The 22,527-nt window shown below is 41.8% G+C and overlaps 1 protein-coding gene and 1 pseudogene across 1 annotated transcript; one reads left to right on the top strand and one right to left on the bottom strand.

Annotated features, from left to right (window-relative positions):
- Nucleotides 1–1,180: 1,180 nt before the first annotated feature.
- On the top strand, nucleotides 1,181–7,194 carry LOC123498134 (annotated as a pseudogene).
- Nucleotides 7,195–7,830: 636 nt separating this feature from the next.
- On the bottom strand, nucleotides 7,831–22,177 carry LOC123498133. The gene is made up of 9 exons (XM_045245308.1): nucleotides 21,779–22,177; nucleotides 16,830–16,981; nucleotides 16,403–16,427; nucleotides 15,512–15,797; nucleotides 12,952–13,113; nucleotides 12,568–12,731; nucleotides 11,835–12,038; nucleotides 11,180–11,347; nucleotides 7,831–10,173 (listed from the first exon to the last, which is right to left on the bottom strand). Exons 1-9 carry the CDS (start codon nucleotides 21,942–21,944, stop codon nucleotides 9,902–9,904), a joined length of 1,599 nt encoding a protein of 532 aa, XP_045101243.1. The 5' UTR covers nucleotides 21,945–22,177; the 3' UTR covers nucleotides 7,831–9,901.
- Nucleotides 22,178–22,527: the final 350 nt, after the last annotated feature.

Genomic DNA, 22,527 nt, shown 5'->3' with positions numbered 1-22,527 from the left:
TAAATGCGGTCTCTGTTTTACATGTGCGAAATATTTGTACACTTCATTTATTATTTTATTATTTTTTGGTATCTATTTTTTCATGACCATTCCCTACATAGGTTTTCCTGATTTTTTTCTTTTTTAGTGCTAATATTGATGTGACTCACTATTCTTCCCATTATTTTGATTGGGGCAGTGCTTGTCAAAGGAGGCGTGTTCTTGCTGTTAGAAGATACATTTCAGCTTGCTAGCTTGAGTGTGAATGTTTAAAACTTTATTATCTCTACTCTCTCTCTGTGTGTGTTTGTGTATGACTGTTTGTGCATAATATGTGAGTCCATGGATCTGTTATGTATGCTGATATTTGTGTGTTTGTCATCTTATCACTTGTCCTTGTGTTCTGTCCATTATCATTCTTTTGTCTTCATATTGACATACTCAATTTTTCTTCTCATGTCCTGTCTTCTTTATTTTCCCAAGATTTGCGATGGCTTTTAGTGTTACTGAGAGGCGGATGTACAGTGAAGAGTACATTAACTATGGATTTACATCAATCCTCGCTGATGGCATCGAGAAACCTGTGTGTACTGTGCTTCAAGGTGCTGGGGAACGATTTTATTGGGCCTAGTAACTTGAAGCACCATGTACAGACCATCCATCCACATTATGCTGAGAAAGACCCCGATTTCTTCAGGCGCCACAAAAGTAGTTTGAGAAACAGAAACTGGATGTGACCGGTGCTTTCCAACAACAGACCTCAAGTGTAGTTGAGGCATCATACGAGGTTGCCCTCGAAATGAAACCTTAATCAAGCTTTGTACTTTAAAGAGGTCAAGTGCGTTCTTGGAGTGCAAGTGAATGTAAAATTCAACAGATTTCTTTGTTAAACGACAGTGAAGCGGAGAATTAATGAAATGTCAGATGACAAAGGAAAAAGTGATACGGGAGGTCAAATCATCTATAACTGGTATGTTTGCAGTACAACTGGATGAGTCAATGGATGTGAGTTCTTGTTGACAGCTACTCGTGTTCGTTAGGTATCTCTTCTTGTGTGATATCAAGGAAGAATATATGTTATGTACACAGCTTGAGATCACCACAACAGCTGAAGATGTGACGGAAAAGCTATGTTCTCTACAAGGCTAACAGGACCCACTGGGAAAATTGTTGTGGAGTCTGTACAGACGAGGCTCCAGCGATGCTGGGATCAAAATCTGGGTTTCAAAAGCGTGTCAAGGAAGTAGCTCCGAATGCCAAGGGGGTGCATTGTATGATCCATCGTTTTGCACTGGCGTCGAAAACCCTCCCTGATGAACTTTACAAGATCCTGAAGGCAGTGGTCAAATGCGTCAACTTTGTAAAAGCTGGAGCTCTGAACTCTCGCCTTTTCCAGAACCTTTGTAGGGTTTACAGTCATTTGGTCCCTAATCAACTGGTACTCAGGTCATCTGGTCCACAAGTCAGTTGATACTCTAGACAGGTGATCATCAAGTCAGTTGGTCCCCTAACCAATTGAGACTCAAGTTCATTCTCGTTCAGTGAGTCAGTGTACTTACATACCTAAAGAAATGTGTGTGTGTGTGTGTGTGTGTGTGTGTGTGTGTGTGTGTGTGTGTGTGTGTGTGTGTGTGTGTGTGTGTGTGTGTGTGTGTGTGAGAGAGAGAGAGAGAGAGAGAGAGATAAAGGAAGAAAGAATGAATATTTTAAAAGATAAGTTCAGAAGTGCTTTTCCAATAGCCATGCTGAATAATCAGCGACAAAATACTTATTAGCGTCAAAATTGTTATTTCTTTTTAAAATGTTTTAAAACTTCACTTAGGTGTCCTCTTATCCTGCACTTCGTTAAGCTGAATAGATTTAATGCTTCCAGTCGTTCATCATGCGGCTCATTTCTCAGCAAGGGTGTTCTCTTCATCATCATTCTATCTTATTTTATTATCTTTTTGGAGAGGTGGACTTTGGGAGAAAAATGAAGGGGAGCCACACGAATGATGAGAGTCCATGATGGGGGAATGGAGTGAAAAAGTTTGAGAGCCACTGTCTTAGGTAGAGCCAGCCTGTAGTGTGGAGTGAAGGAATCAGGGTTCATACCACTAACAGCACCCTCTCTGTGTGAATTCTAACGGATGATCAGCCACCACAAATCACGCGATGCTTCACAAGAGTAGAAACACTTTAGACTTTTAGAGCATCTTTCGGTACTAAAGAAAATGCACACACCAAGAGAAAACGGAGGGTTTCTCACCTTCTAGGGATAAATAATGTAGTAACACATATTTTGAAGTATGCATTATGCTGTACAGTTATTATTCTGTACAGTTCTGGTCCCCACATTGTAGGAAGCATAGAGGTCTATTAGAATCAGTGCTAAGGAGAATGTCTAAAAGGATACAGCGGATGAGGATATTCCCTACGAAGGTTAAGATGCAAAATTTGCATTCCTTAGAGAGACTTAAGTTAAGTCTGATGGAAGCATTTAAGTGGTATAGAGGTTATAACAAAGGGGACATGAGCAATGTTCTTCGAATTAGTAGCTAAGATACAGCAAGAAATAATAGATTCAAGCTTGTGAAATTTAGGTTTTAGGAAAGAAATGGAAAGAAACTGGTTCTGTAGCGGAGTGGTTGATGAATGGAACGGGCTCACTAATCATGTTGTTAGTGCTGGGTCAATAGGAACCTTTAAAAGAAGATTAGACAAATGTATGGATAAGGATGATAGGTGAATTTAGGTTGTTTTGTTCACACATAGACTGCCATGTGTAGGCTTGACGGCCTTTTGTTCCATCTTCCTTAAATTTCTTATGTTATGTAATAGTAGTGGGGGGGTGGAAGTACTGATGGAGGCGTATTAGTTTTTGTTTTTTGCAGCTGTAACATTAATGGTAGTAGTTGCAGCATCATCAGCAGTAGTAGTAGTAGTAGTAGTAGTAGTAGTAGTAGTAGTAGTAGTAAAATAATCATCTTATGGTTCTTATAGTTAGAAATAGTGTTATCTACTCGTGATTCTCCTCCTTACACACTCTCTTTCTCCTCTGTTGATATAGGAGCTCGCCAGCAATTTAGAGTCAACTCACAGTGACTTTCAACATTGTATTATTGATAAGGACACGTAATATACAAACAAACCAAGTCCACCTTGGAACAACCTGTGCCCTCTCTGCCCGTCTCCCCGACTGGCTCTGTCCACCAGGCTGTTTGCTGACATGGTGAGCAGCCAGCTAGTACAGGAACTTTTCACAACATTATTGTTACGTGTGTTGGAAAATAGTATGATACTTAACAGTAAAAGTAAACATGTAATGTGATGATATACATGTCTTTATGGCAACAGTCCCTTCCCACAGTGAGCCTTGAGAACTGTGCTGAACTCAGCTTGGTTTCCACGCTGCATCTAATGGAGGAGGAAAAATATGAAAATCGTATAATGGACAGCCAAGCTGAGCTGAGGCCGATTGCCATGCTGTAGGTCAGTCAAGAAGGAAAAGAAAAGAAAACTGTGCTATAATGTAAGAATATAAGAAAATAGGGAAGCTGCAAGAGGCTCTCAGGCCTACACGTGGCAGTCCCTAGCTGTTTGTCGTGTACCTATTGTGTGGGTTACCTCTACCTATGCTAAGTACCCTATACTAGTTAGTATTGAACTGCATGTGCCATTTGTCTGTCCATTCGTTCATCCTGTCTAAATCCGCCTTCAAGGCAATGGCATCCGAATCTCACCTAATTAATCAACCTATCTTCGTGTCATCTGCAAATTTACTAATATCACTACTAATTCCACTATCCAGTCATTAATGTATATTTGAAATAACAATGGCCCTAAAACTGAACCCTGTTATCTTATATAGAACATGGCCTTCGATGTTTATTAGGAATGTTAAGGGGGACCATGGGGGTATGGTTCTTACCTTCATTGAGCTGGAAAAGAAAAAGAAAATATTTTTATATGTAATTTATTAGTATTTACATTGAAGGTTATTTACATAAAAGTATTCAGTTTAATTAGATAAGAAAAAAATAAGTGTTTTATATTTAATTTCCATTACAAACCATAAATCCTGTTAATACTGGGACATATTGAATGTAATATTAAATTACAGCAGGAAATTATGGGCGAAAGTTGGCAGTCCAAGGCCGGTGAAGAAAAGAGCAGTTGATGAATCTGGCTCAAGTAATCAAAAGAGAGAAATAGAAGATGTCGCAAATTTACAATAAAAGACAAAATAAACATGTTTCAAGGAAAACAGTCTAATACAATTGAAAATTAAATATCTTTGTTAAATGTAGTGACAATTAATTCCATAAAATAAAAGAACAGAACCAGCAAAACTCAACAATTGGAACAATAACATTATATATATATATATATATATATATATATATATATATATATATATATATATATATATATATATATATATATGATATACATGTGTGTGTGTGTGTGTGTGTGTGTGTGTGTGTGTGTGTGTGTGTGTGTGTGTGTTAATATACATGTGTGTGTTTTACTGTTTGATCTGCTGCAGTCTCTGACGAGACAGCCAGACGTTACCCTACGGAACGAGCTGAGAGCTCATTATTTCCGATCTTCGGATAGGCCTGAGACCAGGCACACACCACACACCGGGACAACAAGGTCACAACTCCTCGATTTACATCCCGTACCTACTCACTGCTAGGTGAACAGGGGCTACACGTGAAAGGAGACACACCCAAATATCTCCACCCGGTGTGTGTGTGTGTGTGTGTGTGTGTGTGTGTGTGTATGTGTAAGTAAAAATGTAAGATAGAGTGAATTTTCTCACTATAATGTTTGTACTATATACATTTTGATATATATATATATATATATATATATATATATATATATATATATATATATATATATATATATATATATATATATATATATATATATATATATATATATATATATATATATATATATATATATATATATATATATAATGTTTGATTGTATATATAGAATGTTTGATTATATATTAACAACCCCTGACTGTGGTACACCAAGATTTGATCATTGCTATTCAATGAAATTATTTTTTGTCCTCTAGTCGCGTGCACCTCCTCTCTACGCTTCTCTTTTTAGTCACGGGGAATGTCTTTATAATACGAGCTGCTCGGAGACTGCCGGTGCTGGGTGGAAAAAAAGGAGGAGGGAGGTGATAAAGAAACTATAATATTTGGGATCAATAAGGAAGAAAAAAGCTTGGAATTGAAACGGTGGGACGGAACGTAAATATTAAATGGCGAGTCCCCATGGCTCTGGTACCAGGAACGACAACAACTCTTTCCTTCTGAATCTTGCAAGATCCAGAAGGTTGAGAATTGCAGGTTCTTGATATCAGAGACCAGCGCTGCACCGCTGGACTTGGTATAGCAATGCCGGAGGGGTAGCGAAGGAGATCGACCATATTCTTGTTAGTACTCGCTGGAGGATCCTTCAGAACCACAGGGTTTTTCAGAGTGCCAAGTTCTGTGCGACTGATCACAGGCTTTCTGTTGCTACACACAAGCTGCATGTCAAGTCCAGAAAGCCTCCAAGATGTGACCACACTGTGTTTCATCTAGAGAAACTGAAGGACTTGACATGTGCCCAGGAATATGCAGTGACAGTCTCCAATCGGTTTGGAGTGCTTGACACCATCGAGGACCCAGTAGAGCTAAGGTATACCTTCAAGTGTGAGACTCTTGAGGCTGCCAAGGAATGTGTTGGGGAGTGCTCAAGGTCACGGAGTGGCTTTGCCTTGGTAGAGACACTGGACAGTATTGAGGAGAGTCGTGCTACCAGACTTGCTGGAAACCACGACCAGTACAGGGCTCTGTCACGTAGGACTAGAGCTCTCCTGAGGAGAGACAAAAAGAGATATGTTAGGGGTCTCGCTGAGGATGTAGAGTGTCAAATGGTAATGACCTCCGACCTGCCTATCGAGACCTGAAGAAACTTCGTTCTAAGTCTACATCTCATCCGAGCGCTATCCGAACAGCAGATGGCTGCCTCGTATCGGACGCAGATGGGTAGATGGCTCGTTGGGCTGAGTATTTTGAGCAGCTGTTCACGGTGGATCCTCCAAGCGGACAGCTTCAAACTACAGGATTACAGATGCTGGATGCTGATCCAACCATTGACGAAACTGCACCCTCCATTGATGATGTCAAGAAGGCTGTGGCAAAGTTGAGGGGTGGAAAGGCAGCTGGCATCTGTAACATCAGTGCAGAGCTGCTCAAAGCAGGGGATGAGGCCATGATGCGTGGGTTCCATGCTGTCTTGACTGCTGTATGGCATTCAGGTACCATTCCCCCTGACTGGAAAAAGAGATTTTTCATCCCTATCTGGAACGGGAAACGGGACCGTTAGAAATGCAACATCTACCGCGGTATGATACTGCTCAGCGTACCAGGCAAGGTGCTTGCCCATTTGCTGTTGATGCGTATCTGCAGTGACCTGCTGAAACACCAGAGACCTAAACAGTTTCGGTTCACGGCTGGTAAGTCAACAACTGATCGGATCCTAGCGTTTCACGTACTGGTGGAGCGCCGACGTGAGTTTCGACAGGGGATGCGTGCAACCTATGTCGATCTCAAGAAGGCGTTTGACTCAGTGCATCGAGACACTCTGGGATCTTCTGCGTCTCTGTGGGAATCCTGCAAGGATTATTGGTCTATTAACTGGTCTCTACTCCAGGACTGTGAGTGCTGTGAAGTGTGGAGTTGGCGTGTCCAGCTTCTTCCCTGTGATTACGGGAGTGAGGCAGGGATGCGTGCTTGCTCCATCACGTTTCAACATTTGCATGGACTGGGTACTAGGCAGAGTTGTAGACCAAAGTCATTGTGGAGCATCTGTCGGCAATACTGAGATTACAGATCTTGTTTTTGCCAATGATGCATTAATATTTGCTGAGTCACTGGAGGTTCTGGTAATAGCTCTAGAGGCACTGCATGAAGAGGTGAAGCCCTTGGGACTCCAGGTTTCCTGGCTGAAAACCAAGGTTCAGGTGTTTGGAGGCTTACTGGATGAAACAGTACAGTCTGTCCATGCGTGTGCCTTGGTAGTGTTACGGCCCGTCTGTAAGTAACATACTCCACTAACATCACCTCCTCTGCTTGGTACCTCGTTCGCCGCCTCTCCACCTCCCCTTCCACGTCATCGTCTCATGAACCTTCCACGTCACCGTCTCATGAACCCTCCACGTCACCGTCTCATGAATCCCCGCTACTGTCCCGAAGTTGGATTCACGCAGCCCCATTTGACTCAAGCGGAAGTGTTAAGCAAGCTCCCTGATTTCTGGAAGTCAGTCGAGGTCAAGGCCTCAACCAGTGAACACGATGCCTCTTGGACTACCATGGGATCCATCTCACCCAGCACTTCACCACTGCGACACCTCATAAGTATTATTTGCCCACGTCCCGTTTTTTCCACATTGCCTCCATATAGGATTAGTATTATTGTTAGGTATTAAGTTGGGTTCTTTATTGTTGTATTTATTTCTGTGTTATATATATATATATATATATATATATATATATATATATATATATATATATATATATATATATATATATATATATATATATATATATATATATATATATATATATATATATATATATATATATATATATATATATATATATATATATATATATGTGTGTGTGTGTGTGTGTGTATGTCAGTTTCATGTGTTTCATGTTATATCTATATGTGTATGTCAGTTTCATTGTTATTGGGTTATTAAATAGCTTCTTAAGTGCCCCCCTTTGCATTTCCTCACCAGTTGAACCTGCATTGTTTTTTTTTTTTTTTATTGTTATTGTTCACCGGCTCTCCGATGCCAATCTTACCCATTTTACCGGTGAACCTAACAGTAGTGTAGTGCGTAACGATGGTAGGTCAAGACAGGAAATTGTACGGCGGATTGGCCTGACTCACGATGTTATGGACTCACTCAACACGAGTATTTGGTGTTGTCGGTACCTGAGCAGATGTACAAAGATTCGGATCTTCAAGTCGTTGGTGATCCCTGTCTTAATCTACGACTGTGAGACATGGACACTGAACACCGATCTGAAGAGGTGAATTGATGTCTTTGGTACTACTGTGGGTTTCACTGGCCGTGTTACACTGTTTTTCGCAAATAATTCCTAAACGAATTGTCGGATCAGTATGGTATTTCAACACAAAGTCTTTTACACCCCTACCTAATTTATGGCCCACATAGCATATTTCTGTATGTGTTTACGAAGGAGTTTACTCGTGTATATTAAGCCGTAGCCAGGAAGTCACGTCTACACATTCAGAAGATGCGTCCCCACCCCCTACTCTTGTGCTTGTGCTTTGGTCCTCAATATTATATTCCTTTAGCACACGCATACAGCTTTACAACCATTAACAAAAACAACAGGATTGTCTTTAACCCCTTCAGCACCGTGCGGCTTGGGCGTGCGGTATGAGGGTAGGGAGGGAATAATCTGGGGGTTGGTAGGGGTGTAGGAGGGGTTAGACGAGTACCCCACACTCGTTCGAATGTGTATAAGACCTTAGTGACCATGCCTGGATTCGACTTAAATATACAAGAGTAAACTCCTTAGTAAACCCATATAGCAATATGATATGTGGGCCATAAATTAGGTAGGGGTGTAAAAGGCTTTGTGTTGAAATACCATACTGATCCGACAATTCGTTTAGGAATTATTTGCGAAAAACAGTGTAATACGGCCAGTGAAACCCATAGTAGATGCCTTCGAAGGGTCATGGGGTACCGCTGGTGTGACTTTTGTGTCAAATCAGCGATTGCTCTTTCAGTCTGATTCGAGGCTGATTGCCAGCATAGTCCGCCAACGCCAAACGCGACTTTATGGGCATGTGGCACGCTACCCGGAAGCCGATCCTGCATATCGGGTTGTCTCTGATAGCGATAACCCAGCATGGAGAAGACCAAGGGGACGTCCACAAAACTCATGGCTGCGGCAAGTTGATGCCTCCTGCTGAGTTAGTTGGCATGGGAAGGGAGCCTGCATGGAGACTCGTGAGGCATGACCACCTGGAGTGGCGCCATAGGGTAGGTGAGGCGACGTGCCCTCTGGCGTATGCTCCCATGATTGATTGATTGATAATTTTCTGTTTATATTTTAATTTTGCGTTTTATTTTTTTTATTTATCTTTAGTTTCTTGGTTTATTGCCATGTTATTGTTTCCTTCCTTTTCTACCTTTTGTCCTCGTTTTCTATATGTAGTATACTGCTTCAACACAATTTCCGCCTCATATTTCCTGCAACCTTTTTACGTTCATACTATTTCTTCCTTTTTTTCCAGTATCATTACTTGACTATTGGTTTTTCATTTATTGTTATCAATTTTCATTCATCGTAAATTACATTTTCTTTTTAATACCCATTGTTTTCTGGTATATTTAGTATTTCATGGGAACCATTTCCTATATTTTTCTCCAGTTTGCTTCACTAACCTCACACTAGTGCCATCTTATGTCTTATGCACTTGGCTGTTCTTTCCTTTAACTCTTGTACTCCATCTTCATGTACCATCGCATTTGTTCGCTCCCTTTGCTCTTACTACTATCCCGTTTTTTTATTCGTTACCATGTATGGGTTTATACTATTAATGATGAAATGTTATAACTCTCGCACATTTCCATAGTATTTACATCCTTCATTACACTCACTTTGCTTTCCTGCTTCACGTCATCAGCACTTCACACTTCATTCACGAATCGCTGTAATTCTCTATAAAAATAATTACATCAGAATTATAAATATTCTCGCCATGGCCTTTTTGTCACCTCGATCTCCACCACTTCGTATTCACCACCTTCATCTCCTTCTTTACCGCCTCCTCCATTACTTCCACTTGCCTCTTCTACTTTCATAACCTCCTTCAGTATCTACTCATCCGACACCAAGGAAGGATTATCAATACCGTTCTTCATTTCTTGCATGTCTGAACGTGATATTGTTGACACCTTGCCGTCAGGTACCACAGCGTCTGAAGTCTTTTCTGCTTCCCCTCGCCACATCCTCCACCTCTTGTGACCGTAGAAAGCAACAGCATAGAGGAAGGCGGAGGCAAAGGCCACCCACGAGAGTACTCTGAATGATCCTCGTTCACCAAAGACATCCTGGAGCCACGAGCCGCTACCAGCACCGATGGATTTTCCTGCGAAAGTTAAGGTTTATTTTATAGACGTGCACGTGAGGTGTTGGGACTGGTGGTAGTAATGGAAGTGGTAGTGAAATAATACAGTTGTGACATTTGGAAGATTTTGACTATGCAGTGTGTAAGTACGGGACCACAGTTTCGGAGAACAATAAGAGGAACCCCATCAGGTTTATAAGCCTTCTGAAGGTTAGGCCAGTAAAGGCGTGAAAAACATCACTGCTTAGGATCTTAATGTGTGGCATGAAGTAGTCAAAGGGGGAAGGAGAAGGAGAACAAGCTCATGGATCATCCAAGGTGGAATTTTTAGCAGCAAAGGTTTGATTGAAAGGTTCAGCTATAGAAATAGATAAGATATCAATAGTGTCATTAGATTGAAGGAAAGGATGGAAAGGTAAAGAAGGAAAGTTGTCGGAGGTGTTATTGGCCAGGCGCTAGAAATCACGAAGGGAGTTAGATCTTGAAAGATTTTGGAACTTTCTATAAATGAAAGAGTTTTGGCTAGTTTTAGGCAAAAATATAAAACATATGAAATTCACGTGATGGAAGGCTCAAGTACCTCTTGTAGGCCACCTCTCAATCATATATAGCACGAGAACAGGCTGTGTTAAACCGAAGTTGGCAAAGTGTTAAACCAAAGTTTAGGTCAAGAGAAAGAGCGACAAATTTATACACAAATTGGAGGGCGAAAAAATCCTCAAAATGAAATTGCATGAGTAGAATGAAAATGACAGGAAGAACTGTAAAAGAATTTTTTTTTTTTTTATACAAGAGGAAGATTTATTTATAGACTGCATTAACTGTAAATTGAGCGGATATAACCGAATAAAGGACAGAAAACTGCATACAGAATGGAATGTCGATAAAGATACTCTCTGATTGTAAATATAAACAGAACGGCAACAACAATAGAAGGAAGAAGACTTACATAGAAGAAAATGACACAAAAAAATAGAAAGAATACACCGAAAATCATGAGAGCATAAAAATGGACCGAAAGACTTACCCACGCCGAAGTAGACAACGACGAACAACCCTCTGAAGGAAGCAATGGATTCCAGGGAGAAGAGAACAGTGCAGTACATCATGCTCACGGTGAATGTCAGACCGTTGCTTATTGATTCCAAGACCTCCAGCCCCAACACCAACCAGGGGTTCTCCAGGTAGCTGAACCCTGAAGGCAAAGAGATCGTCAGGCACCAGGAGACTCAGGGAGGAAACAAAAGTTTTTGTTTTCCTTAAGATTATGATAATGCTCTCCTACTTATGTTGTATTTGTTTTTGTTTTTGTTTTCGTTGTTGTTGTTGATGATATTACTGTTGCTTTTGAAGTCATTGTAATTGTTCCTGTTGTTGAACAGTATGTCATATTTGTTGTTGATATTTTTTACACTATTATTGTGGTTATTGTTGTTGCTGTTGTTTCTTATGCCTCCTCAAACTATAGTTGTTGCTTTTACAACAAAGGTAATTAATATTACTACTACTACTACTACTACTACTACTACTACTATTACTACTATTACTACTACTACTATTACTACTACTACTACTACTACTACTACTACTACTACTACTACTACTACTACAGTTAATGTGTTGTTAGTGCAATTTCTGCTGCTGCTGCTGCTGCCTTTCCTCCTCCTCCTCCTGCTCCTCACCTAACAGTCTGATGGCGTGCCCCACAAGGCCAAGGACAATGATGGAGGCGTGGCCGGTGTAAGGCACCATGAAGGAAGCCAGGAGGTTGAAAATGAACTCGAAGGGCGTCCCCACCGTCACTGTGAGTCCCAGCAGCTTGTTATCGCCGCCCAGGCTAAAGATGTACCGGTACATGAAGGTTTCCAGGAACCCGAAGAACACTCCTAAGCAAGGCGATGGAGAGTTAGATGGTTTGTGGCGTTGAGGATTGTTATGTGGGTTTAGATGGAATGAAGAGCAATTAAGGGTAAATAAAGAATGATGCCTGCTGGTGAAGGGGATGTGAATGTTGATGTACGAAGAAGATATCGATGAGGATAGTGGGATAAGAATATAAATGAAGGAAGAAGAGGTAATAAAATTAAGGTTTTTGAATCAGTAGCGAAAGAAAAATTAAAATTAGTAAGAAAGAAAGCGAAATAAGATCCAATAGATTAAGAAGAAAGTTCCATTTTAGAACGAGAAGGGGAAGGAATTAATGAATATTGGAAATGAAAAAGGAAAAACAAAAGAAAAGGAAACAAGATGCAAAACAAAGAAAAAAAATTGAAAACTACTTGATCCCTTTGAGAATAATCCTTTTAAGAGCCCCAAGCGTTTCAGAATACGTAGAGAAAGGAAAGAATGAGAAGAAATAATAAGTGATCGTGTACACCAGTGAAGTGAATGAAGGTGAGTGATGGTTGTCCTTACCCGAGGCGAGAATGGCACTGAAGAACAGAATGACCTCGGCGTTTGCAAAGAGCCGGAGGATGTGACGCGTGAGGTCGGTGGAGGGCGGCTTGAAGTCCAGGCTGAGGAATATCATCAGACCAGCGGAGAGCAACTGTAGCGCCGTAGACACGTAGAAGATTACGCTGCAGGATGAGAAGAGGATGGGTGATGACTGATGAGAAGAGAAGGAAAAGAGGTGATTGGAAGAAATGTACTCTCTCTCTCTCTCTCTCTCTCTCTCTCTCTCTCTCTCTCTCTCTCTCTCTCTCTCTCTCTCTCTCTCTCTCTCTCTCTCTCTCTCTCTATCTATCTATCTATCTATCTCTCTCTCTATCTCTCTATCTCTCTATCTCTCTCTCTCACCTATACCCTCCAGTCGCCTGCACCAGGTATCCACTGAGGGAGGACGCTGCAATCGCTGCCAGTGTTCCCCACGCTCTTTGGAACCCGTAGTCTATTCCTTTCTCCTGTACCTCTGCCATCACCGCGGCATCGAAGAGTGTGTACGATATTGCGTGCAGGGCCCTGAGAAGGAGGGGAGGAATTATAGTGGTGCTAATGGGGAGTTTTCAGAACTACTGGTTGCCATCAGGTGGCAGCACCAGGGTTGTCTCCTTGTCGCTCATAAAAGTAATATCAGATATACCTACACTATCATTCTACATACATAAAAATGCAATGAGCTTATATAACATATTTTTCTACATAATTCCTTCAAAGTAGTAACACATGTAAAACCAAACTCTATTCATGAACAAATGTATACAAGTTGATTTTCTAGTGAATCGGCAGTTTAGATTTATTTGGTCATCTCAGATTTCCAAAACAGCACACCCTTGATCGGAAATGTAATAATCCAGACGACAGGAGACATAAAGATAACGTGTCTGTGCTAGTTAAAAGTCCAAAATTACATAGATCTACTTCCTAGTACATGAAAACAGCAATATGAATTAAAAATAGGCAACTGGAGTGTCCTGGCGATAGTAATGCTGTATCTCTAACCAAAACAAACACCTGACTCGGCCGCGCTGGCTGAACCTGGGAAACACGTTGTTATACAAGAAGTTGATTCTTATATGTGGTGCCCATCTCCACTACGCCGTGAGCAATGGGTTACGGTAGCTGGACACTACAACAGCTCGTCTGCTGCTCGATTACTTTGCCATGTCGCTCGCTTCGGGAGAAGAGATGTTAAAATCCCCATGAAAATAACTAGATCCATTTATCACAATCTTACTGAGTATGTTGTGTCATGTTATATAGCGTAGTCTGATTATTTATCTTTGTCATTGTCCAAATCAATAGATTTTATACTTGTAGTATCCCTTATTTAAGATATTACTAGCAGTTTACTAGATAATCACAACAAAAATATCTCTGTTTTCACCATATTCTCCCTATATTATCCACACAGGATATTTAATAGTCGATACATCATTTCAATACTATCATGATAATCAATGTTCTATGCATCTGTACCCAGCTGGGATTTACTACAACAATATTTTAGCTCATGTCACTAGGGGACAACCGTCGGCCATGACAGTTCCGAAAACTCCCCATTGTGATACTGTACTGGAGGTGGTAGTAGAAGAATTAGTTGTTATTGTTGTTGTGGTTGTATAAGCAGGAGGAGGGGAAATTATACTACAGTGCTCAATAATGAATTAGTCAGCCTTGACCCACTCTGACTAATGCATTGTTTTTTTTTAATACCATGTGGGCTTTTCACGGGAATTTATGGGCTAAAGGGGATACTTTTGGGGTATCCCCTATCTCAAAGCCCACCCGCTAGGAAACCGTTACCACGAGTGACAAAGCCCAACCTACACTCGGACCGTGGACAGGATTCGAACCCGTGCGCTTGGAGACCCCTCGGATCCCAAAGCAGGCATGGTTCCACTGTACCACGGCGGCCCCATCAAACTCCGCCTTTTAAGAGGAGAGTGCAGAGTGGTGCAGTAGTAAGAACATCTGTGCCGCAAAGCAAAGGACAATCAGTTACTTTCTTGGTAGTGTGTTTAACAGTGGTTTGAATGTCGCAGGAGTCAGGAGGGTCGATATAAGGCAGATGCACATTTCCACCTCTGTTGTTTGCGACAGTAAAGATGGATTCATCATTTGTACAGTACCCTTATAGCCACTTGTCAGGATTCTCATAGAACATTCAGCTTTGGTGTACAAGTTTCTTTCTTACACATTCCTTGTTGTCATTACTGGGTTAGATTCGAGGTCACGCGTTACAATAGCTTTGGAGAAAATATCTATATCCTCTTGTGTTTGCATGGCTTGTTGTGCGTAGTGATTACGTGGTGGTCTTCCTAGTAAAACTTGCAAAGCAGCGTCGGACACTCGTTGGACACACGCTTATCTGTTGATTTATTCAAAATTTATTTAGGGCTATGATCTGGACGATGGTCTGTGCATCTGAATTCTTTTCTTCCCCGCATCGGCAACTCGTGAGATGAGAGGTGGCTGCAGTGCCGACCAAGTAAGGGGCATAAGTGGAATAGAGAGAGGAATAAAGCGCTGGCTAGATTGTGCTTTGTTTGGTGGGCTTACAAACACTTACTAGTACACCACTCTTTATAGGCACTGGCGCGATTCTTAAGAAGGAGGGAGGGAGAGAGTATCGCATCATCTACAGGGAATTGTTAAGTTCGTGCTTTTGTTCGTACATTTTTGCTATCGTAGCTCATTCTGCTTTCCTTTTTCTTTCCTCAAACTTTGGATCCTCAACTTGATACAGGATTTTGAGGAGGAAGACAAAGGAAAAACAAACATTAAAAAGAAGCCGGAGGTAGAAAAGTTACAGCCATATTACCTGTAGAAGACAGTCAGGTAAAACAAGTGAATTAATAAGAAAAAAGAAAGAATACATTACGGTGAAGGTTTTCGAAACAAACATGCTTCCTTTTACCCGTGGGCAGTGCGGACAGCCAGGTAAGTCCAGAAAGTGATAGTGAGCAGCTCAGGATCTACGTCAAGCGCGGGTGAAGAAGTAGTGTTGGCAGGAGCGGCGGTGGCGGTGGTGGTGAGCGCGTCGGTGATGTTAGTGATGTCGGTGGTGTTTGCGGCGAAAGGCACCATGGCACTGGGCACCAAGGTGTGGAGGGAGGCTAGCACTGATGTCAGCACAGTAGATAACACGAGTATTATCTGCAGGAGAAAGAGGCTGAGTGAGATGCAGCAGAAGGAACAGGATGCTGAGGAAAGGGAGGACAAAGAGGAAGATGCAGGAGAGCAGTGATGAGAAGAAAAACAAGGAAGAGGATAAAAAACTAAAATGATTAATTCAAGCGAATATAGGACCACACACACACACACACACACACACACACACACACACACACACACACACACACACACACACACACACACACACACACACACACACACACACACACAGAGAGAGAGAGAGAGAGAGAAAGAGAGAGAGGAAATGTATATTAATAGTAAGAAAGAGCAAAGGTGTAAAACAGGTGTAACATTATATAGAAAAGAATGAAGATTTAAAAGAATAAAGGAAACCTAGAAAAGGGAGAGTTATGATGATATAGAAATTGAAGGAAAGGGATGAAGAATATAGAAAAAATCATTCAAGAGTACAGGAAGCGTAGGAAGAGGAAAATTATATATAATATAGCCATGCATCGGACATCCGCAATGAAAGTACTATCCACATCTCCGTTTTAACATATAATAAAGGTTTGCATATAATTTCCCGCCTCCACCTGTGTGTTATAGAAAAGTAAGTGATGAGTGTGGCATTTACTGCGAGTCTCCTGAACGTTTTCTCTCAACTAATTACTGAATTTGACCTCTAAAGTTTCAGACTGAAACAGAGCAAAACCTCAGTTCCTCCAATCTTTTAATTCGACACAACCTTCCAACCAATCCCTCTTCTTGTATGTCACAATATATGTTTAAATATTACAGTGTTGTGTTATGCAGCAGTAAACAGCAGAAACAGTCATAGTAGTGGCACAGTGGAACCATGCGTGCTTTGGGCAAAGGTCCGAGGGGTCTCCAAGTGCACGGGATCGAATCCTGTCCACGGTCCGAGTGTAGGTTGGGCTTCCTCACTCGGGGAAACGGTTTCCTAGCGGATGGGGCTTTGAGATAGGAGGTACCCCAAAAAGTATCCTCTATAGCCCATAAATTCCCGTGAAAAGCCCACATGGTATAAATAAAAGAAACAAAAAAAATGATATAGTAGTCGTTCATAATGAACTAACCTTATAATTTCCTATTTTGTCAGCCACGAAGCCTGCGAAAGGCGTGAGGATGTTGAATGCTGACCCCACGGTGCTGAAGATGCCGGTGTGGGCCACGCTGAAGCCCAGCGCCGCCTGGTGCACCGCGAACTGCGGCCACAGGATCACTATCGCTGCAACACAACCATGGTGAGACTCAGAGTATGAATCTTGTGGCGTTACTGTTGATGATAATGGAAAGCAAGCTTCTTGTTTTCTGGGATGTTTTTTTTTTTTTTTTGGGGGCAATCTTAATTAAAGTTTAACGCCACAAAGTCAGCTTTAAAGTTGATTTCAATCACTATTCCCATCGCACATTAGCACTATTTTCACCACGCTCCTTTTAGCACTCGATGTTTCAAAAGCGTTTCCCACATCACTATCACCAGCACGCACCTCACTCCTCAGTATTGCTACAGCGACGTGTTACTTGTTCTCTCTCTCTCTCTCTCTCTCTCTCTCTCTCTCTCTCTCTCTCTCTCTCTCTCTCTCTCTCTCTCTCTCTCTCTTTATTTAAACATAAGTTAGTACAAATGACCGTGTACCCAAAGGCGCACTATCGTGTGCTACCTATTCTAAGGGTACTACTATCTATTTGTTTACAATATTTACAAAAACTCTTAAGGTAGATAATATACAATATTTCTTAAGATAAACTTAGTATCTACGTATGTTAATGTATCTTACATCTATACATGCTGCATTAAGACTAAATGGTCAGTATATAGATGGAGGACTATTCACTCTTTCACTGCACTGCACTGCATTGAGTATCACGTAACGATGAGTGTCAGTGGAGTTGGCAGTGTCTGTCTCCACTTATGAGCCATCATTTTGACACTGAGTGTTCATCTCCCGGACGTGAGGCACCACGGCCGTAAACAAGTTCCACATCCTGGAGACACGTCCTGCGAAGGTGCGTTGGTGCTGATACCCGTGTGAACGCGGCACCTCTACGGCGTCACCACCATTGAGTACCTTTCTCGTGCTCCGTGTGGAAACCCTTAGAGGATGACGCAGCCCTGCTAGACGTAGCACTTTTTGCACCTGTGACTTATGGAACACTACGATCGCCGCCACGTCTCTGCGGTGTTCCAGTGAATCGAGAGGACGCTCAGGCTCTGGGTGAGGTGGGGGTGAGACATCTATTAGCCGTAATGCGCGGTGTTGGATGCTGTCCGGCCTCTTTCTGTGTGTGGCGGCACAGGACATCCAGGCGAGTGCTACGTACTCAAAGTGGGGCCGTACCTGTGCCTTGTACAACAGCAGTCTCTCCTTCCTGTCGAGGAAGCTAGCCACCCTTCTCAGAGCTGAGATCCTGTGAGAGGCTTTCTTGGCAATGGTTTTGACATGGCTATCAAACCTCAGCCCTTGATCCACCTCCACTCCATGTATCTTGACCTCTTCTTGGAGTGGGAGAGCAGCACCGCCAAAAGACAACTTTCCTGCCATTGCTGCCATGGCGGCTGATGACCGAGAAACCACCATTGCCTGTGTCTTCTCTCTCTCTCTCTCTCTCTCTCTCTCTCTCTCTCTCTCTCTCTCTCTCTCTCTCTCTCTCTCTCTCTCTCTCTCTCTCTCTCTCTCTCTCTCTCTCTCTCTCTCTCTCTCTCTCTCTCTCTCTCTCTCTCTCTCTCACACACACACACACACACACACACACACACACACACACACACACACACACACACACACACACACACTAATGTTCTAGTAAATCATACAAATATAAATAAAACAGTAACACTGGTAAGAGTTGAAGGAAAATTAGAAGGGATCATTGTGAAATTAGATTTAATCAGAAGAAGGAGGAAGCCTTCGGAGGAGTCAGAGACATAGTAAGATACGTAACTTTATGAGGGTGGATTTCAAAGAATTAGAGAGGAACCTTTAGGAAGTGGATCGGTGACGGACAGAAAGGGAATGCCATGAAAGATCCAAGCTACTAATAAGACATGAGAAATGAAGTTTCAGTTTAGATTAAAAGTAAAGGACAGGCCAAGGATGTTTACTGTAGAAGAGGGCGTTTGTTGAATGTTTTTGAAGAAGAGAGGTTAATTGTCCGGAAGGTTGTGTCGAGTTGATAGAAGGACGAATTGAGTTTTTGAGAGTATCAGAAGTCATGTCATCTGTGCCTTCGCTGCGTGAGTTTACTTCCTGAAGCGTTGGACGTCTGTAAGAAAAGCGTGGAAAAGTGCAGAGGAATGAACAGTTCAAGAAATTTGGCACAGAAGATCTTTGACGAACGATAGAATAAGATCGAATGGTACGATAGAGCCTTGAGGAAAACCTTATTACACTTAGGAAAGAACAGTGACATGTAACACAGCAGCAATAGTGAGAATGGAAACGAAATTAAATTACAGGGAGAAGGATAGAAGCCTTAAGAAGATGGTTAGAAGTTAGAATAAATATTTTTTTTACAAAGGTACGGTAGTTTGAAGGATTTTACAAAGATGATAGTACGGTAGTAGTTGGAGGGGGTAAAAGCAGTAGTAGTAGCAAAATTTAAGAGACACTTCCAGCAAGGAGGAAAGATGGATGCTGCAAGACAGAGTTGAAGGAGTTTAGCAAGGCAAGGTACAAGCACGGACGCACAGTTTCGGTGAATAATAGGAAGGGCCCCACTGGATCTATAAACATTCCGAGGGTTTAGGCCAACGAAGGATCTCCGATAGTTAGAGGATGAAGGATAGGGAGGAACAAGCTCTCAATCAAAGAAGGTAGACTTTTTAGCAAAGGTTTGAGCGAAGAGTTTGGGTTTAGAAGTGGATAAGATGACGGTGGTACCATCAGCTTTAAATGAAAGAAAGATGAAGAAAAGTTGTTAGGGAAAGATTTTAACATTTTCTATTGATGAAGGAGTTTTTGGCAGTTGGGAAATACTCTTTGAGTTATTTTGGTCAGAAATATAAAGCACATGAGATTCAGGTGTTGCAAGGCTCAAGTACGGTTTGTGAGCGGCCTCCCTATCATGTATAGCTCGAGAGCAGCTTGCGTTCGGAAGGTTTAGATCGAGAGAAGAATGAAGAATGTAGGTCTCCATGTCAGACACTATCACCTTTGTTATGCACTCAGCAAAAAGAGAGATTGGTCTCTGACACGGAAGCAGTTTTCATTTCATTAAAAATCAAGAATTATATCTTCTCAGGACAACCCAATTAGTAGAGGCAGATCCTTAGGAGGGATTGGAGCGATATGAGAAGATAGTACACATATGTGGTTGTGATCTGAGGAACCCAACAGTGAAGACTGATTGACAGCGTAAGAAGGATTAGAGGTTAGAAAATTGTCAAGATTATCGGGTCGTATCTCCAAGATGGTTAGGAGTACGAGTAAGGTGTTGCACAAATTACTCTAAATCATAAAGGATAGCAAAGTAAAAGGCTTTATAGTTTACTAGGTTGATCAGTGAAGGGAATGGAAAGCAAAAGCATGTGGGGAACATTGAAGTCTCCAATAACGGTGATCACTGCGAAAGGGAAGAGAGTAGAGATGTGGTCTGAATATCTTTTTCATTTGTTCATAAGAGTTTGGTGAGAGGCACACAACACAGATTAATTTAGTTTGAGAGTGATTCTCCAGTAGTGGCCAGACTCAAATTAAATTAATCTGTGTTGTGTAACTCTCGCCTAAGTCTTTTGAATAAATAAAAAAAAATAGTTGAAAATTTGAAAAAATTGAAGGGCGTGGGAAAAAGAACAAGTAGCTCGTGGCGTTGATAAATGCAGCATCCAACGCATCGGTGATGACAAGAGGAGGATTAGGAGAGGAGAGGTGAGAGAGGTGGTGTTCCACCGATTGAAATGTTTATCGAAGGCTGCGAACGTTGCTTACATTAATGAAAAAGGGCTTTAGGGATGTATCAAGACACGTACTGTCGATAGCAGAACAGTTCCCTCCCCAGACATGCACTTGTTGGCTGATATAGGAATTGCCGTAGTTAATACAAGAATTTGAGTGAAGGATATTCGTGTAGGTTCATGTGGAGTTTTGTGAAGAAAGACATTTATCCTTAGCATGAAGGTTGTCACTGGGTTATAAACAAGTTCACAGGATACAGTGCTGGACACGGCACTGAGTTTTTTTTTTTTTTTTTTTCCTTTCTTTTTTTTTTTCGGCAGTTGTCTATTGCCTCCTCATCTCTTATTGGTACAGTGGATATAACAAAGAGAACGTAACTGATATTCTTAGGATTAGAAATCTGGATGAGACAAGAAGTAATGTGTTTAAACTTGATAAAGTTAAATTGGAAAATAAGCAAAAGAAGGAAAATTGATATCAAATATAATAGCAGATGAGCGAAATAGACTCAATAGTCAGGTTGTTAACATTGGGTCATGAGGGAGTTATTAAAGAAGATTAGATAAGTATATGATGAGAATGGAAATAGAAAGGTAGAAAGATATGTTTCATGCACTGAATGCATGTTACATCTATTACACTTGATTTGTGGACTCTGGATTGAAGGATGGGGTTTTAGTTCAAGGGATAGTTTAACGAGAAACACACACACACACACACACACACACACACACACACACACACACACACACACACACACCCGGTAGGTCAGTGGTTAGAGCGCTGGCTTCACAAGCCAGAGGACCGGGGTTCGATTCCCCGGCCGGGTGGAGATATTTGGGTGTGTCTCCTTTCACGTGTAGCCCCTGTTCACCTAGCAGTGAGTAGGTACGGGATGTAAATCGAGGAGTTGTGACCTTGTCCCGGTGTGTGGTGTGTGCCTGGTCTCAGACCTATCCGAAGATCGGAAATAATGAGCTCTGAGCTCGTTCCGTAGGGTAACGTCTGGCTGTCTCGTCAGAGACTGCAGCAGATCAAACAGTGAATTACACACACACACACACACACACACACACACACACACACACACACACTGGGACAAAAGATTACCCTCGATTACTACTTACCCGCGAGGTATAAAAAGTAAAGGATTTTATACAACAACAGTCTTGGTGTCGTTAGATCTTTGATGAATCGTCGAAAGCTTTCCTTCAGACTCTCCTTCTTCCCTGCCTTCTCATCCTTCGCTAGCTCTGCACTGACTGTGTCCACTACTCTTCCCGCCTCGCCCATCGTGCCGGCCTGGGGTGTGGACTGACGCGGGGACTGTACCAGTGTGTGCCGGACGCCGCTCCGGCAGTTGCCTGAACTGTGGTTATCGAGGGAGTTGTTTTAGTGGGAGAGCTTTGGTCACCTGGAAGGAAAGATGGGATTATATTAGGAAAAAAAGATTGTCGTGCGGAAGTTGGGAATAAAGGAGTGTGTGATGTGACATGGAGGAGAATGAAGTGCAGGGAATTATGGTAAAACCAGAGTGGATTGTGGAGGGTGGATGGTGGAAAATGGCGCAGGGAGCAGCTGTGGCCGTGATTGTCGTGGCTTCTCAAGGACACTGAAATGGTTAAATGGAATAAAGAAAGACGCTTATCAACAACAGGAAGTTATCGAACACTTGAATTGTTTTAGCAATCCCTCTTTTTTTATTATTTTTTTGTTATTAATCTTCAATTTTTTTTTAATTGGTGGTCATAGAATTTTCAAGATAAGTATCAAAGACTTTTCTGAATTCACTAACTGTTTTTGGAATAGATTTTTTTTTATGCAGCCATCTTTAGAAGAGAATTAGGCAGATTGGGTAATGAGTCGTATGTCTTGG

Source organism: Portunus trituberculatus, chromosome 47 (assembly GCF_017591435.1).
Source record: "Portunus trituberculatus isolate SZX2019 chromosome 47, ASM1759143v1, whole genome shotgun sequence".
Lineage (NCBI taxonomy): Eukaryota > Metazoa > Arthropoda > Malacostraca > Decapoda > Portunidae > Portunus > Portunus trituberculatus.
The sequence above is the reverse complement of the archived record's forward strand: the minus strand, read 5'-3'. Positions and strand labels throughout refer to the sequence as shown.